The sequence below is a fragment of the Terrapene carolina genome, unplaced genomic scaffold, assembly GCF_002925995.2.
Source record: "Terrapene carolina triunguis isolate 2854851 unplaced genomic scaffold, T_m_triunguis-2.0 Scaffold231, whole genome shotgun sequence".
Taxonomy (NCBI): domain Eukaryota; kingdom Metazoa; phylum Chordata; order Testudines; family Emydidae; genus Terrapene; species Terrapene triunguis.
The window spans coordinates 17017431-17035318 of NW_020664582.1; the positions used below are offsets into that span (position 1 = coordinate 17017431).

Sequence of the window (17888 nt, forward strand, 5' to 3'; positions counted from 1 at the left end):
ACTTCAATAATGACAGGAAAGCTACTCAGTCTCATACAGGTCTGAATTTGCAAGATGTAAAGACTTAAAAATTCACTGGAAAGATATTTTGTCTTTAAATTTCTCATGTGCTATCCAGATAAAATGTACCTAATTTGGGCTCTTCTAATCCAGTGTATATCAAGATTCAATCCTATACAACAAGATAAATGAAAGTATTGCTTATAAGAGCCTCCAATTGAACCACAACTAGTGATAAATACCAAAGGGTAATTTACAAACAATGCAAAAGCATGCTATTCAAATATACATGCAAGACTTACAAAAGCTCCAAGAAATGCCACCTTCTGCAAAATAATCCAGTCTCAATAAGTACTCTCTGATCTACAGGAGTTTTTTCCCCCCTACAGTTTTCAGGAGTCCTCTCTTCTTAGGTGATTTGTTTGGAGCAACATCACAGATCTTCCCTCCACTTCGTTTGTCTGCGGGATTGTTCTACACTCGGATCGTTTGGTAAGTCTGAGGATGTGCACTAGAACATTAACTTGACTAATATAATAATTAAGAGCTATCCTAGAAGCAGAAGTAACAGCAGCAGCTACTCCCGAGAGTGTATCAAAGCTCTTTACAAGAATCCCCGTTGTTGTTTTTTTTTCCAAATGACATTTAGCAATGGACACTCCTTTCCAGATTTCTTCTTCACAGACACAACTGACGTTCCCAGGCTGAATGTTTTTGTGGTTCAGCTGTACACATCACTTAATATGAAAGTTTGTAGAGATCTTTTCTGAGATGGTTCATCTTTGCAGTGGCTGTTAGTGATGTTATAATACAGATCTACATACTATCCAAAGAGGAGTTTGATTACAAACAGAGTTGATGAACTTCGAAAACCAATTAAAAAAAAATCTAAACACCATTTTATTAATCTGTTTACACACCACGTTTTATTGAAATAATACATGCTTACCTTACTCAGCTGTGAAAAATTAATGTAAGTGCAGTTTGAACACTTGAAGTATTTCCTTACCTCAGGCAGGCTGGTTTTATTAATCTGTCCTTCTGTCTAGGATATCTACATCAAGGAATGGGCTAGAAAGACAAAGCAATTCTAAAAGATATGCTCTAGCCCAGCCAGAAGCTTTGGACTTGACACAGGAATCACTGGGTGAAATCTCTGGCCCGTGCGCTGCAGGAGATCAGACTAGATGATCGCAATGGCCCTTTCTGGCCTTCACATGCATGCAAAGGGATGCTGCAATATTCACAGCACATTGTAATTACATGAATCAAAACAGCCTATGACATTTTGTTCAGAACAAATAAAATGCCTGTTTATTAATACTTAAGTATAAATTAACAATGATGGGCCAGATCCTCAGCTGGTGCTACGTGAAGGAACTACTTCTTCACTGATATAAGCGAACTAGGGATTTGGTTGTAGGCACAAGTACATTTCCTGAACAGGTGAGCATTTAGCACCTGATCTACCACTGGCCATCCGAGTTTGAGTTTATATTCGAACAGCAGGGTTTGATTCTGTTCTGGCTTATCCAACAGTACATCTGGAGCAATTCCTTTTGAAGTCAATGGAGTTAAACAAGTGGAGAAGAGAAGAGTCAAGCACCCAGTGCCCACGTTCGGTCATAGATACATCTCCAGATTTCAGACATCCTGGAAACAGAAAGTCTCAATGTATCCATAAAGGAAAATTAAAGCAGCCAGAGGAGTGAATGAAACCAGAGACAGAGTGGCAGTTTGCTACAGCTAGAGAGGGTTGGGGGGAAGTGAGGGGACAACACACAAGAAAGAGGAAGGCTGCAGAATCTGAGCTTGCCTGCAGGAATGTGTGACCTACAGCTTATCCTATTTATGTCTCGCTCACGGGAGTCACCGGAGGCAAGTTTCCAACAAAATTTCTTTAGAATCGAATCGATCCTCTACTTAAAAACAAAACAAAACCAACCTGGGCACTTGTCCCCAGGATAAAGTCTGCTATGGGGAAGATTCACATATTGAAGGACATAAGGCAGCCAGGCCTCTGCCTAGCAGAGTGCTATGCAAGATACCACATTGCCACAGATAACCCGAAGGAAGTGTCATGTAAAATACAACCTCCTAGAACTGTAGTGGCTGTTTGTCAGCTTTGTGTGATGAGCTCACAACTGCTGAATCAATTGATGTCGGAAGGGCTAACGTTTACTGATTCCACACAAGGGGGGGGGAAGACTGAAATGTACCCAGCACTTGTAGATAAGAAAAAAGGGCAACATGAACATTTCAGTGTGAGTTTTTCTTCAGCTTCTCTGTTATTATTAGCAAACCGTGTTCAGATAAAATGTTTGACATACTTATTCCCTCCTTGATAGATCTGGCAGCATTTGACAGATCTTACATCTGTACAAAAGTCAAACAGAATTCTTGGTAATTCCTGAGGACAGATGAAACACTGCAGTTTTATATCAAAATGCACGATGTACCAAAGCTTTTCAACAGTGTCAGTTGCTGTATAAGCCAATTTCACAATGGATGATTTTTGGAAGAGCCTAAATTAAATAATAATGGCAGGTTAGGGCCCAATTCTGATCTTTCTTACACCAGTGTAAACAGGCTAGATTCTCCAGATCAGATGAGGTGCATTCAGCATAAGGCTGGAGGGGCTGGCCAAAGTGGCTTGAATTCTGATCCCACTTACATGGGGGTAGCTCCAGTTCAAGAGAGTCACTCCAGATTTTTCACGAGCGTATAAAAAGTACATAATCAGGCCTACTATGTCTGAACAATGGAGAACAGCAGTGAGGTCCAAGCCTACTGGTATCTACCTACAATGCAGGGAATAACTAGAGAACAAGAGTCTTCAGAGCGAGTACAACATGGCCCCCATTATGGTTGTACCACAGGCAAATAGAGAAATCAAGTGACTTGCCCGAGAAACGTGCGGCAAAGCAGGGACTTGAACATGGGTCCCAAGTCCCACCCTAGTGCCCCCACCACAGGGCCATATTTCCTCTCGCATCCTCGCTCTGCACATTGCTGTGAGTCATGACAGCAGTCAGTCTCAGCAACACAACAGAATTGCAATGCACAGTGAAACATCCAGTAAACCTCATTATGCTGGACTATCCACTAAGCTAATCACATCCAGCTTTTCAGAACAATGAGGCAGGAGAGTTAAGTGCTTCAGCTGCAGTAGCTAGATTTTCAGAGTCATCATTCAATTATCCCTATTACTGCCTTTTACTTCCAAAAAAAACGACACCCCTGAGGCGCTGTGATCATGTCTCTCATGTCCCATCTCGCTTCCTAGGCTTTTCTCCATCTCTTTTTGCTAAGTGCTTCTTTTGTCTCCATCTCCCATTCCTGGCTTCAGACTTTCTCTGACCCTTCCCACCCATGGATGCACACTTTTGGAACACCGTCCCATTTCCTGCGCATCAAGGGCCTCCCCTCCCCCTCTGATCTCCTTTTCTCGCGAAGATGCTACTGTCCTGCTCTTGCCTCACCTACTAAGGTCTCTGCACTTTCCCATGCCTCAATCGTTGTCCTAAATACTGTGTTTGTTTGTATTAGACTGGGCCGGGACCTGGTTTAGATGTGATTAGTCGACTTGCGGCAGCACATAAATAATAAAACGGTGAAATTTACCCCTGTGCAATGGGTCCTGCATACATCTGAGGCTTAAATGGTGCCTAGGTCTTGAGTAAACTCTGCACACAGGAATGAATTTTACTCACCAAACATCCTTTCTCATCAGGTGGCAAAAGAAGACAGAAGTGACAAGAGATATGCTAGGAGCGTTAACAAACACAGCTGGTGATGGGACAGTAGTTGGGGAGGACTCTGAGTTACTACAGAGAATTTTTTCCCAGGTGTCTGACTGGTGGGTCTTGCCCACATGCTCAGGGTCTATCTAATCACCATATTTGGAGCAGGAAGGAATTTTCCTCCAGGTCAGATTGGCAGAGACCTTGGGGGAAGTTTGCCTTCCTCTGTAGCATAGGGCATGGGTCACTTGCAGGTTTAAACTAGGGTAAATGGTGGATTCTCTGTAACTTGAAATCTTTAAATCATGATTTGAGGACTTCAGTAACTCAGCCAGCGGTTATGGGTCTATGATAGGAGTGGAGTGGTGAGGTTCTGTGGCCTGCAATGTGCAGGAGGTCAGACTAGATGATCATGAAGATCCCTTCTGACTTTAAAGTCTATGACTCTATTAATCAGGGAAATTCTTGTCTCAATGAAGCACAGTAATGAACCATATTCCAGATTTTACCAGCTCCCTGAAACTGGCTCAGCTGGATTCAAGGATTAATAAGCGGCAGCTGCAAAGACCTAGTTTTTGAAGGGGAAAATGTTAATGGCTCCTGGCAGTATCATTCAAAAAAGGGAAGATCTGCTGATGCACAAATACAATATAACTAGCAAAATTAAAACAAAGTGCTACAAAATAGGGTGTTTTACCATAACCTTCAACTATTCATAACACAAGAACTAGGGGCCACCAAGTGAAATGAATAGGCAGCAGGTTTAAAACAAACAAACGGAAGTATTATTTCACACAATGCACAGTCAACCTGTGGAACTCCTTGCCAGGGGGTGTTGTGAAGGCCAAGACTATAACAGGGTTCAAAAAAGAACTAGATAAGTTCATGGAGGATAGGTCCATCAATGGCTATTAGCCAGGATGGACAGGGATGGTGTCCCTAGCCCCTGTTTGCCAGAAGCTGGGAGTGGGCGACAGGGGATGGATCACTTGATGATTACCTGTCCTGTTCATTCCCTCTGGGGCACTAGGCAATGGCCACTGTCAGAAGACAGGATACTGGGCTAGATGGACATTTGATCTGACCCAGTATGGCCGTTCTTATGTTCTACACTTTGTCTGTGTTTCCTGATCACGCCAATGGCTCTTTACCCACCACATGGAAAAAATTGGTCATGAGGAGGCAGGGGATTAATCCATCACTTTAATTAAAGTCTGTGGATTTAGAGCTCTGGGATAGGAAGCAGATTTCTCATTAAGACAATATGAGTCAGTCCCAATGCTGCTAATGAACAAGATGGATATGCAGGTCCAAATTTCAGTTAAAACAGATGCTTCTAGTTAATAAAATTGTACCCAGATAATATGAAACCACTTTATTTACTTCCCTCTCTCTCTCAAGTAAGGAAATGCATGTCCAACTTCTCCTGGATGATGAAATAAAATACAAATGCTTTTACTTTAAAATAAAGGAGAGTGTACAATGATCAGTGGGGTGCTTTAGGACCATGGCACATGGGATAGAAACCCAGAGACTTATGGCAAGTTCACATGAACAATGCTCAAAACTGAAAAAAGATTTTAATCCAGCCTGCAAGTTGCTATGCCAAGGCTTGGTTCCTTCCAATATATAAAAGGCAGAGAGTTATAAACTCCTTAAAATAGAACATATCAAGGAAAACGGAAAGGACGTTCTTGGGCTGATACACGTGAGCACATTTCACCTCTTCCTGGCAACAACTGTGGTAAGAAGAGAGGGGAATGGATCTATCAGGACCGTTACTATAACTTTTCTAGAACAAAAGAAAAGCCCAATGAACCATCTAGTCAAATATCCTGCCAATGCTGAATTCTTCAGGGGAAGCTCCACTCCACACACACCACTGTAAACAATTGTGCATTAAAACATGAGAGAAATACCTTCCTGACCCCCAGCTGGTAACCAATCTGCACTCTGAAGCGTGAGCACTGATGTTTATAAAAGTCATTATACGAGCTAGTCATGAATCTAACTTGGATCAGCAACAATGTACTTCACTGATCCTATAACCTTCCCTCCTAACATTTTACTGTTACTTAAGAGCCAAAAAGGTGCTCAGCCCTTCAGAGAGAGAGAGAGAGAGAGAGAGACTCTTCAATGTATAAGATATGGTAAATTATTATTTTATTTGTATTACAGTAGCACCTTTAGGCCCCATTGTGTTGCACATATATATGGAAAGAGATAGTTTAACCACAAAACATCTCTAACAAAGGCTACAGATGCCATTACCAACAGACACTGGCTCTTCTTAGCCATCCCAGGCTTCTTTCCTAACAGGAAAATGAGCCTATGATGAAGTATTATCTTCAACCCAAACTTAATGGATCTTTTCCCTTCACGCAGCCAAATTTCATGTGATAATTAGTTCTCGATGCACAATTAGGAATGACAACGTAAGGGCAAGCAGGACTCTGAGTACATTTGGAACCAGAGAGGGACATTAATGCAAGCTGTTCTTCTTCATACTGAGTGGGATGGTAGATTAAAAGCAACATCAGGAACGTTGAGGGAACAGAAAGAAAGTGTTGATATGTCCAGAAAAAAAAACTTTATATCAGACAATCCTCAACTATGGATTTATCTTCTGTGCAGCATCACCATTGCAGCACCCACGGCTGCATCCACATCCTTTCCATAGATCACAGGAAATGGAAAAATTTTCTCCACTTCTTGCTTCAGCACCTCATTCCTGGAAAGGGCACTTCCACTTCCCAGAATTCTCTTCACTCCTGCCTCTTTCAGGTGTTGAAATGGCAACATGGAATGCAGATTCTGAATGATCCCATGGCACAAAGCTCTGGTTACATGACCCAGAGAGAGATCAGAAGCAGTGATACTAGTCACTGAAGCCAGTTGCTCAGGCATGTGCCTTTCTCCAAATACAGTTGGGCAGATTGAGAGTCTGGAATCATTTTGGGCCAAGGCTGCGTTGATCATTTGTGTATAGACATTGGACTCTAGAACTTCATACCCTGTCAAAAGGAAATGGTGTTACTAATTTTGTCAGCCTGGTGTCCCTTTCACCTGTCAGAGATGAATGCTGGAGACTTAAAGTACGCTAATGATGCCGTGGGCTGTTTCAGTGGTGTATGCTGGCTCAACAGAATACTGTGTATTTGGCTTCTCCTGTCCCTAAGGAGATCACTTTTGCAGGAATACAAACCTCCTCATCCAAAGTATTTTGATCCAAGAAGTCTTTTCTGATTATAAACACTGCAGTTCTTGTAATGGAACAGTTTTCTCTGAAACATTAGCTATTGGCTCAATTAAAATGAAAAAGCAACAGTAAAGGTAATCTTGCATGTTTGGAAACTAACCAACTAGTGACCTTTTCTTAATAGGGGCAATCATATCCACCTTCTATGCTGACAGTGCAAAGGTCACAAACACTGGTTGGAAGGATTTTAGAATTTACTGTTGCACTGAGACAACTCAAGGGAAGGATATCAAAGAAGTTGTGACAACACATTTTAAAGCACTTGGGGGAAATGACATGATTGTTTTGTATGATACTGCACTAAATCTGGCTCTTTAAAGTCCATTAAGCATTTAAAGTTCTGTGAAAACTGCAATTCAAGGCAATTAACATAATCAAGTCACTCTTTCTAGTCTCTATGAACATGGAAATTAGTGATTTACTTCTGATTTATTGACCTATAATTTTTCCTTTGAAAATGTTTCCTTCTGAAATGGAACCCACAAAGATATTCTCACTCACTCAAGTGCTTGAAACAAAAAAACAAAAACAAAACCCAGACACAATCTAAATGCAGGCTCCTGTTAATGTTGTTCTGAGCGTGTCCCCTAATTGTTGTAGGAAATTCTAGCGCTACAGTGGGAACAAATCAGGTGCTACATGATTTCTGCTACAGATAACACATACTGTACAATTGTGGTTTTCAACCTCATTTCATTTGCAGACCCCTAGAAAATTTTGAATGGAGATGCAGACCACAGGTTGAAAACCACTGCTGTACAAGACTCGCTGCTTTGACTCAGTCCCTCATATCTTGCTGACCAACTCCCATATTAAGCCTTGTCTGTCCCCAAAATACTTTACCCAACTCCGCCATCCAGCGTGCCAACATATCCACAAATGTTGCCAGCACATTTCCTCCGTTGAGTGATGCTGCCACTGCCAGATAGTTACCATCAAAATAAGGAAAATAGGCAACAGCTGATAAGGAATCTGGTGTCTCTGGAGGCTGGAATCCCAAGGGCATGGGGACTGTCAGCTGAGCAGAGGTGCTGATATTGAGAACTACAACACAAGAAAGAAAAGATTTAATCTTTTAGCAAGCTACCCTGAAAGAGGAAAATAAGTTATCCACATACTGTGGTGTTGAGCACAATATAAATACCGAGCTAGGAACAACAGTCAGGCAAAAAAGAATGCTATGGTATTAATGGTAAAACTTTATTAGTCCTTTCACAGACTAGGAAAATGGTACTCAGACCTATTGAAAGGTCTTACAGTAGAACCTCAGCGTTACAAACAGCAGAGTTATAAACTGGCCAGGTAACCACACGCTTCATTTCGAACCAGAAGTACACAATCAGGCAGCAACAGAGACCAAAAAAAAAAAAAAAAAGAGAGCAAGTACAGTACTGTGATAAACCTGAACTACTAAAAATAAAAATAAAGGCAAAGTTTAAAAGAAGATTTCACAAGGCAAGGAACCTGTTTCTGTGCTTGTTTCATTCAAATTAAGATGGTTAAAAGCATCATTTTTCTTCTGCAGAGTAAAGTTTCAAAGCTGTATTAAGTCAATGTTCAGTCGTAAACTTTTGAAAGAACAACGATGTTTTGTTCATTTACGAACAACCTCCATTCCTGAAGTGTTCGTAACAACTGTAGTTGTTGTGTCCCAGCTGTATAATAATACCTGCATCAGTCCTCTCAGTCATACAAGAATAAACAGAGCACTGGAAATCTCCCAGAGCAATTCCCACTTCCGTTCCCTTTGGTATTCCATGCCAGTCATGGGGCATCCTCCCTGCAATGTCACCAGGGTCACCCACTTCAGGAAGCAAGTCAAGGGGAAAGCCAGATTCTCTCAAACTGCAACCAAAAAAAAAATATATATATACACACACACAGATGGATTAGTCAATACTACAGCATGCAACCTGGCTATGTGAACATCCCTGAGGTCACAGGCTAACCTGACCATGTGCTTGTGGCTGCTGGGTTTACAGAATCTTTTGCTCACTCAATTAGCTCTGCCTTGGCCAAGTTCAGACTTCCAGTTCCATTGGCTGTGTTGGCTAAAAACTAAAACAGTTTTGTACAGAATAGCCCAGAAGAGTAAATAAATCCACCTACATTTATCCTTGATTTGATCTAGCAGGGATCACGTGCTCAAACCACCAAAGTCACATAGTCAAGCAGTATGGTAAGGGACAATCAAAAGAACAGACATATAACTAAGTGCTAAAGAACACTGGCTCCCAGGAAACTCTCATGCAGAGGGTTAGCAGGTCAAAAACAAAAGAGAAAACGTTAGCTACAACAAACAAACTTCAATGTGAGTATAGGCTACTTGACTACAACCACTACTTCAAGTCAGAAAAAGCTCAGTGAGACAAATCCAAGTTTCTGTTACCCTTTCAATGGGCTAGAAAGTATTTTACCTTCACTGTTAGAAGATCTTTTCACTCTGGAGTCGTGGCCCAAACTGATCCCTGAAATGTATAGGGCCCTGGACTCCACCCCCTGAAAGAGCAAGTCATTTAAAAAAAAAAAAAAAGAATAAAACTGAGGTCTCGTCAAATGCCCGGTAGCCTGACACCTTTTAAATGACACTAAGTGAATTTTAATGCTTATGAAAGAGCTCAGCTGAAGGCACTGAAGAGTGAAATTCTCTTTAACCAGCATGTAGATATAGCATGGACAGTTGACCCACTCTGTCCCACCACTGTACCTCATCCATGCCCTAGAGAGAACCCTGGCAGGAAGGATGCAAATAATTCAGTATCCATAGCCTCTTTGCTGAGTCAGTCAGTAATGCCTTCTCTTAGGGTTTCTAAAAATGACAATGCCAGTGATGGCCAACAGTGATGAGGTTTTATGTGATGTACTTGCCCACCACAAACTGGAGTGAGTCACACAGACTCATTCAGCAAAGGGCCAAACAACCATCAGAGGGAGCAGCTTTCAACCACGCCCTGCCTGGGCTGTAGTCATACTAATGGTCTACAGGAGTATTCACACCATCTGGGACAGACAATAAATAAAATCCACTGGATAACTGTCACTTACATCTCAGTATTCCAGCTTTTACTTCTGGAATTAAAATATCCCCAGCTGGCAGCATTCTGGGCGGACATCAGTGGCCTTTCCAGGTCACACAACATGGCAACCACGTAGTCGTGGATGGTACCAGCTGCATCATAAGGCTTCAGAAAATCTGGGCTATTTAACAACAACAAAACAACAGCTGCTTTGTTAAACATCCACTTGCTAACAGTTTCCATTTGTAGTTGATATTCAGGACAAAACCGGAAACACATGACAAAAGAAACCGTCTGGAAACATATGTTAATAATTGAATGAGAGAAATCCTTAGAAAACAAGAGCTCCACTAGAGCTGGTTAGGAAACATTTTTTCTCCCCACAAAAAAAATTTTGACTACAAAAATTGTTTTTATCAAAAACTTTCTTCAAAACTTTTTGGTTTTTATAGAAAAACCAAAAATCCGAATTAAGGAAAAAAATCATTTTTGGCAACTCAAAATTTAGTAGAAATTAGACATTTCCCTGCAAAAAATTGTTTTGATATAAAAACAAAAACAAAAACACAGCATTCTTTGTTGATAAAAAAAAATTTTTCAAGAAAAAATTTCAACTATCTCTAGCATCTACCTCCAACACTGCAGTTACTCCATTAGCACCTGGTTTTGAGGCCAATAATACAATTAGATCTTTCCCAAACATTCTGAATAGGCTACTTGAGGTTTACTGTAAAAATGATTTAACAGTGAGTGTCTGAGGGAAAACAAAAAAGCTGCTTATTGAAGAAAAATAGAAAAAATTGAAATGTGTGTCTAATGTTCTTCAGTGAATTGTTACTTTGCAATAAAACTTCATTACACTGTTGCAGAGGAGTATTACTGAATTCCTCGCTGTGTATAAAAGGAAATAAATAGTGCCATGAAAGTCAAATGATGCAGAGCAATATTAAGTAAAGATAATGAGGAGTAACTCCTAAGGGTCCTTAATATTAGTCAAATATTACATTGACTCTGTCCCATCAGTAACTGCATCCTTTATAAAAGACAAGATTGCTTCTATCACTCCAGAGAACTTTAGAAACATGCAGAATCTCACAATCAAAATTGCATAGAACCAACTATAAAGACTGACTCAGTGATCAAGTCCTAGTTTTTCCATGCAATTGGATTTATGGTGTGTTACCATGCACAATACTCATTCCTACGGGGAGATGGGGGAAACAGTTTTAATACACAAGTTCTTTGTGGCAAAGTACACAGCTGCAAAGCCTGTTATAAAGAGAGAAACAGCAGCATACTTGCACAGAGATGTCCTGCTCTCAGCTTTGGAGCATCTGAAAAAAATCTTAATTCCATCCAGTTGAATTAGGGTGCTCAATATATGTAATAAAGCAAAAGTACCAAGGATGAAAATAACAGTATAAAAATGAGTGTGGAGAGATCAACCATGTTCCAGATACCATCTAAACAAACTTCAGGAGGAATGCAAGATCAAGAGTCTTTTATTCCTTTTAGCACAACTGAACTCCTACTTGATGTGGAAGACAGTGACACTTTGGGAAATGTAATAGCTTATTGAAGCTGAAATGGTTTCAGAATCTACGCAAAGGTTTTGTGGATTCCACAGCCTGCTATGGCTGAAGGCAAGTTGCAAGTTAAAAACTGTGTCCCATGCAAAGCATGTGACAACCCAGCAGATTATGTATAAAACCTCATCAGAGGCTTGGTAGGGCTGTTTAGTGCCTAAGAGGGAAGGGAACAGCAGCTAATGTAGGGCCCAATTCTCTTAGCACGTTGCAGGAATTGGCCCAAAACAACTCCCCCAACATATTTTAGATTTTCATAAGTATATATAGGAACTATGCTTAAGGCACAACTATAGGGTTCAAACTATATTAACTGATGATGTTTCCGTTCATGTATAACCAGAGGTGTTTCTTTTCTTGTTAAGTGTTCTGTGGTATTTTTTATTAGAAGGATGAGAGAATATCAAACTCAGTTGTATGTGATGAATGTTTAATACTTCCATTTGAAATGATCTTCAGCCATTTAATTAATATTATGATTAAAGGGAAGTTCTGCTTCATCTCACAAGTCTCCTCCTGCTAGTGCATTATGATGGATAGGAAGAAATATACAGCTGCGGACCCTGAGCCGGTATTAACCTTCTACAAGAACACTGACTGTGGCTTAAATTCCAGCCAAGAAACTGCTAATGAAACGGCATAATACAGAAAATCTAATGAATACAGCTGCAGTCACAGGCTTCTACCTGTTCTTCAAATACCAGTAGATTGTGGCACATCCAAATCCTGTAGCCAAGCTGAGATGTGACTGTGGTTGAGGAAGAGAAGAGAGGAAACTGCTGCTGCAGCGGCCATCTTGCCACGTAATCAGATGACTAACTTCTCCAGGCTGAAAGGTGTGACCAGTTCCACTCTTGGCCCATTTGCAACCTGAAATTGGCAGTATTTGAGAAGCACAGCATAATTAACTGCAGTTGGTCTGGCACTTTTCAACTCCTGTGACTCAAATTATTCTACAAAGACAGATTTAACACTTCAAAAAAATATGCCAGTACTGACTATAGTCAAACTAACCAATCATGTTTTCCAGCCCTGAATAATCTGCCATAAAATTACCCTGAGATGAAGGGGAAAAAATGCTGTCCATAGGCTTTAGCTCTGTCCTCCTAGTACCCATAATATCCTTACGAACAGGCACAGGTAATGATCGAGATAAGACAGAATGTCACATTACAGCTGCCTTCCACAGTTCCTGTGCTGGGGAAGTCATCCCCTGGCCAGATAGAGGGCTTTTATGGACCCTTTACACTGCTCCAGCCCTTTTACATAGCATAAAGAAGCCACAGTGGGAGTGAGGCTTTCACCCATAGAAGTTAAGCCACACTGGCAAAGAGGGAGCTTATACCAAGCATGGCAGAAGGGATTATTCTACGATGACCAGTGTCTCCACTAGCCTGAATTGAAACTTTGATACAGCTCCTGAACTTCACTCTCATACAGAACAACTTTAAACAAAATGTAAAAGCTATAGTATTATGTGAAGTGTCCAAAGTCCATTTCTATCTTATTTCCTTTCTGTCGGAGAAAAACCAGAGTTCTCACTCTCAGGTTGGCTGCAGCAAGTCAGATACTTTATTATCTCTAGCAATTGCGTGGAAGGAGAGAGCTAAACAGGTCTCTCTCCAGGTAAACAATACAGCAACCATCCCCCCTTCCTTTGATACCTGTTCCTTTAAGTCTATTTCAACTGTATTTCCACTTCATCTATTTTTCTAGTTTTAAAATTGATTCTAAGAACTATTATTAACCACAAAGCTAACCCTAAAGGATGCCATTAAAATGTAATTTGCAATAGAGAGTATGCGGTTTCACTTAATCTACTCAAAGTAGTGAGAGCAAACATTCTCCTTCATATTGTTGAATACAGAAATTTAAAACAAAAAGTGACATGTGGCTTTCTGAAATGAAATATTAAGCACCTCCACATGAGAATTTATGCGGCTGATGGAGTCATGAGGTTTTGTTATGCAGCCCTCATGGGACAGCTAGAAAGTAGGCAACAGACCCATGAATCCATCAGCCCTTGGATATACTTCTTGGTGATGATTTTAGCATTTAAAATAAAATCCCAGTGGTGAATAGTTCAGGATCTCTTAAAGCAATTGAGATCCTGCCAATATCTGACAGACAATGATAAGTACTTTTGGAAAATCAGTTTTATGTTCTACAGCAAATCTCTGCTTCAACTAGGGAGTTCAACATTAAGCGATAATAAAAATATTCAATAATAATAGCTATAGGAGTGTATTGTGAGTTAGAGAGAGAATAAAGACATGGAACCAGATTCTGAAATCCGGAGTAATGCCCCGACCTCAATGGGTTTACACCAGTGTAGCTGAAAAAAAAAACAACTATATTATAATCCCTGCCCTACAGAGTTTACAATCTAAAACCCCAATCTTGTAAACAAATGCATGCAGCTACACATTTACTTGAGTATTTGCAGAATTGGGGCCTATGTGAATAAGTCACAGAGGTCGATTTGGTTGCTTGTGACTTGGATGCTAATCCTACAACTACTTACACATGCAGAATTGTATTTCCATTTCCCAGATACTCAACAGCAATAAGAGTATTGTGCATCTGTCATCTATGGCTTATAAGAAAACCATTTCATTTAATGTTTTGGGCTTTTTTAAAACATCTGACATCAATTCAAATATTAAATTTATTAAATTTCACTCCTCGTATTTTGAGTTCAAACTGGAATCTTTAAAAACAACATTCCAGAGCAGAGCAGTATGGGTAATGCTATGTACATTTCCATAAAGTGTAAGGCTAGCTAACTTTTCATAGCAAGATAGACTCAGTAACCTCTCTACTGAAGAGGAATTACTGACAGGTATTCAGACAACTCACTGGGCAACAACTATTAAAATGGCTCATGTGGGGAATGGGATAAAAAGAGTACTGTGTGTTCCATAAGCACATTTCATTTGGTAACAAACAGAGGACAATTGATAGATAATAGTAAAGGCTCAATTCCCTTCCAAATCCCAATTCTGCAAAACCTTCCTCACGTGAATAGCCCTGTTGACTTCACTGGGACTACTCAGTCACATAAGGATTCACAAGATCAGATCCTTAATTAGTATGTCAACAACATGATTAAATGGAATGAGTGGTTGTAAATGACTGTCTACTACAATTAAGAAGAAATGCATGTTTAACAGGACTTTTTCTGACCATTATATTTCATAAAACATCAAGATGTTTTATGGCAGTTTTCTACAGATTATTCCAGAACTAAAAATGATTTCCAACGTCAATAGATCCATCTTCCATGGCTTCAGCCATTTAGCTTCTATACTACAATATTTATAGCAAACATGTCAAAAGATGGACATTACCTTGGTTTGTTTTCCAAAACACAACCCCATGCATTTGTCCTGAAATACCAATGCGACTAACCCTTTGAAGGTGCTCCTGGGGAAAAGCCGCAAGGCATTCATTCAAGGCTTTTATTATTCTCTGGACATCTTGCTCCATTCCCTGCAACCATAAAATCAGTTATGAGGGTGCTGAGACAATCTACTAGATTCATGTACAGCATTTACTTAAGCAGTGATACAGTAGCTAGAAGTGAACACCATCTATTATTTAGCTTAACAATATACTATTACTATAGCTGAATTACTACTACATAGTCCAAAGTTTCAACACACACTAATTTAGATGATTTGTGGCTAAATAATATACGCTAGAAACTATAGTTTAATTACCCACACACAAATACATATGAATTATTCTATTAACATAAAACTTTGATTGTATAAACAAAGATGAGGTTTATCTGCTGTTATTATTATTACTTATTATTTGTATTACTGTAGTGCCTACCTTTACTACTACAAAAGTCAAGGCCTAGCATCATAACAAGTTCATTAAGAGCATAGAGATGTACCTTCCATCTTTCTGCCCTGGTTTTTGCTGGGTTGTATCAGTAGACACAGTGGACCAAAAGCCCCTTAAGATGAAAGGATCTTGTTGCTTCTTTCTAACACACCATGCCCTACTTAAGCAGCACTCTGATGAAGTTAATGATTGTATCCCGAAATAAAGTGTAAAATGGGTTAGGGCAGTTTGCCTCTGTTCCCGGTGAAGCAGCATCACATACAAGATCAAGGTGCGGGGAAAAATCTATTTTAAGTTTTTCTAAGGTTCTGATAAATATACATCTAAGTATCTGGGCTTTCTACTGTTTTCTAGATGCTCAGGCGAAGTACATAACTTGGGTTTGGGCTGTAAGTTCACTCGATCATGCTGGAGCCAAGTCCGCTACAGCAGCTAACTGTGGTGCCATTTCAGAAATTGCTCAGAGCTGTGTCTGTTTTGAAACGCCACAAATCACTAGAAAAAAAAAAAGTATTCATTGCCTATAGTAGAGAGACAAGGTGGGTGAGGTAATATATTTTATTAGGTTGGTCCAAAAAAAGATATATTACCTCACCCACCTTGTCTCACAAATATCCTGGGCCCAACACGGCTACAACACCACTGCACACTGATTACAGGACAGCCAGAAACACTAATCAGCACTAATTCTGGCTTCATTTGACTTAACCATTTAGGTACCTAACCACTGATTTTTTAAAAACTGACCTTTTAGAAACAGACTGTTTTACTCTTACTTGGCTTGGCTTTTTCCATACAACACAAGAGAAGTATTTTAAATTAGATTTCAGATATACAGACAGACACACATGCCACCACCACCGCCTGGTTTGCCTCCTTTCCCCCTAAAGAGCCAAGTGGTATCCTGCAAGTCATTAAAACAACGCTGATAAGTCATTGACGCTGACATAACATATGCATCCGAAGAAGTGGGTTGTAGCCCATGAAAGCTTATGCTCTAATAAATTTGTTAGTCTCTAAGGTGCCACAAGTACTCCTGTTCTTTTTGCGGATACAGACTAACACGGCTGCTACTCTGAAACCTGACATAACATAGTGGCACAAAGCTGTGTTGGTGAAACACAATGCCTCTGTCTTGAGCTACCTTGCAATGCTACTGCTTATGTCTCACCTGTGCTCCAGCAGCCAGGCTATCAGCCTGCGCCTGTGTCTCCCTTGAACAGCTCTGGGCCACAATTTGCCCTTGCTCTGTCTCTATTACCAAGGCAGCTTTAACGGAGGTGGTGCCCAGATCTATGCCCAACACACACACAGTTCCAGGTGTGGCACATGGACTCAGACCTATAGCTTGGTTATCAGCCATCATTTGTGTTGTCCTCCGGCGGCTGCCACTTCTTGCACCACTGGGTGTGTTCAGTTCGCCTGCTGCCCAAGTAAACACCCAATACACAGGCAGCAATAGGGGACCGGCGCAGAGACTCAGCCCTGCAGCCTGGCTCCCACTCTCCAGCCCTGCTCCTTGGGGTGGCTCTCGGTTACTCGTCTCTCCACCGGCAGGGTGGCTCTGCCCGAGGGGCGCCCAGGTCTCTGCCCTATGCACAGGCAGTGCCAGGGCACAGGTCCAACTGGCTCTGGGCTCCCATAGCGGGCAAGGGCTGGAGGGCCTGGGGCAGCAGCGCCAGACAGGCTTGGGCTAGGCCCTGGGCTGCGCTGACCCTTGAACTACGAACCTCGGAGCCACAGCAGGCGGGAGCAGCTGTCCGAGTAGATCCGGGGAGGAGCTGGAGCCTCCATCTTGAGTGTGGCAAAACGCCCGCCCGCGACCCACTTCTGACGCTTCTCGGGGCCCAATCCCCTCATAAAAAACATATCTAAAGCGTTTTAAAGGAGACTTTAATTAAACCAAAAAGGAATCCCCCCCGGGGCGTCGCTAGCCCCCCAAAGCACCAAAGGCCACACCCAAGATGGCGGCCTGGGGCAGCCATTGCGGCTCTACGGCACGCGAGAGGGAGGCCTGATATAGGCGGCTGCGGGTCACCTCACATGGGAGGAAGGAGCCGGTAGCCGGACGGAGTGGTTCAGCGGTAGGCGTTTCTCCTGTCCTCGGGGCGCATAGCGGAGTGGGGACCCCCCTCCGGAGGAGCGGCCCATGAGGACCACAAGTTCCGGCATGCACTGCGCCGCGTGGTCATGGGGGCTGAGGGGGCGCATTGGTGTGAGGGGACCATCCTGCGCCCCGGGGGTTCGAGCGGGGGGAGCCCCCAGTTCCTCTCTCTCCTCCCCCCCCGGCTGGGGCGCTGAGACACCCCTCCTGTGCCCCCTGCTGCCTCCATGTGCCTTGGCTGGGGGGGAGCAGAGCGCTGGGGTAGATGACGAGGTGTGAGGGGGGGGAGGTGTGGGGCGGTGAAAGGGAGGGCTCTAGGCTCAG

General features: G+C 41.8%; 1 protein-coding gene across 6 annotated transcripts; it reads right to left on the reverse strand.

Moving 5' to 3' along the window:
- Positions 1 to 5899: 5899 nt before the first annotated feature.
- SHPK (sedoheptulokinase) lies at positions 5900 to 17204 on the reverse strand. Of its 6 annotated transcripts, none has more exons than XM_024211223.1 (7): positions 16632 to 17204; positions 14956 to 15097; positions 12292 to 12475; positions 10048 to 10200; positions 8672 to 8847; positions 7936 to 8046; positions 5900 to 6757 (listed from the first exon to the last, which is right to left on the reverse strand). In XM_024211223.1, the coding sequence occupies exons 1-7, from the start codon at positions 16824 to 16826 to the stop codon at positions 6363 to 6365; spliced, it is 1356 nt and encodes a 451-aa protein (XP_024066991.1). In that variant the 5' UTR covers positions 16827 to 17204; the 3' UTR covers positions 5900 to 6362. The 6 variants fall into 6 exon arrangements, with proteins under 6 accessions (XP_024066991.1, XP_024066990.1, XP_024066994.1 ...); XM_024211222.1 differs by having other exon boundaries at positions 7846 to 8046; XM_024211226.1 differs by having other exon boundaries at positions 7846 to 8046; positions 15017 to 15097; positions 16632 to 16713.
- Between the last annotated feature and the right edge of the window lie 684 nt (positions 17205 to 17888).

Bases quoted from the DNA above. Each gene is read 5' to 3' on its own strand.
- SHPK (XM_024211222.1), bottom strand. From the start codon at position 16,826: ATGATGGCTGATAACCAAGCTATAGGTCTGAGTCCATGTGCCACACCT. The intron at 15,098-16,631 runs GTGAGACATAAG...TTATGGTTGCAG, and splicing joins GCCTGGCTGCTGGAGCACAG to GGAATGGAGCAAGATGTCCA. The intron at 8,047-8,671 runs GTATTATTATAC...CTTGTGTTGTAG, and splicing joins GACTGAGAGGACTGATGCAG to TTCTCAATATCAGCACCTCT.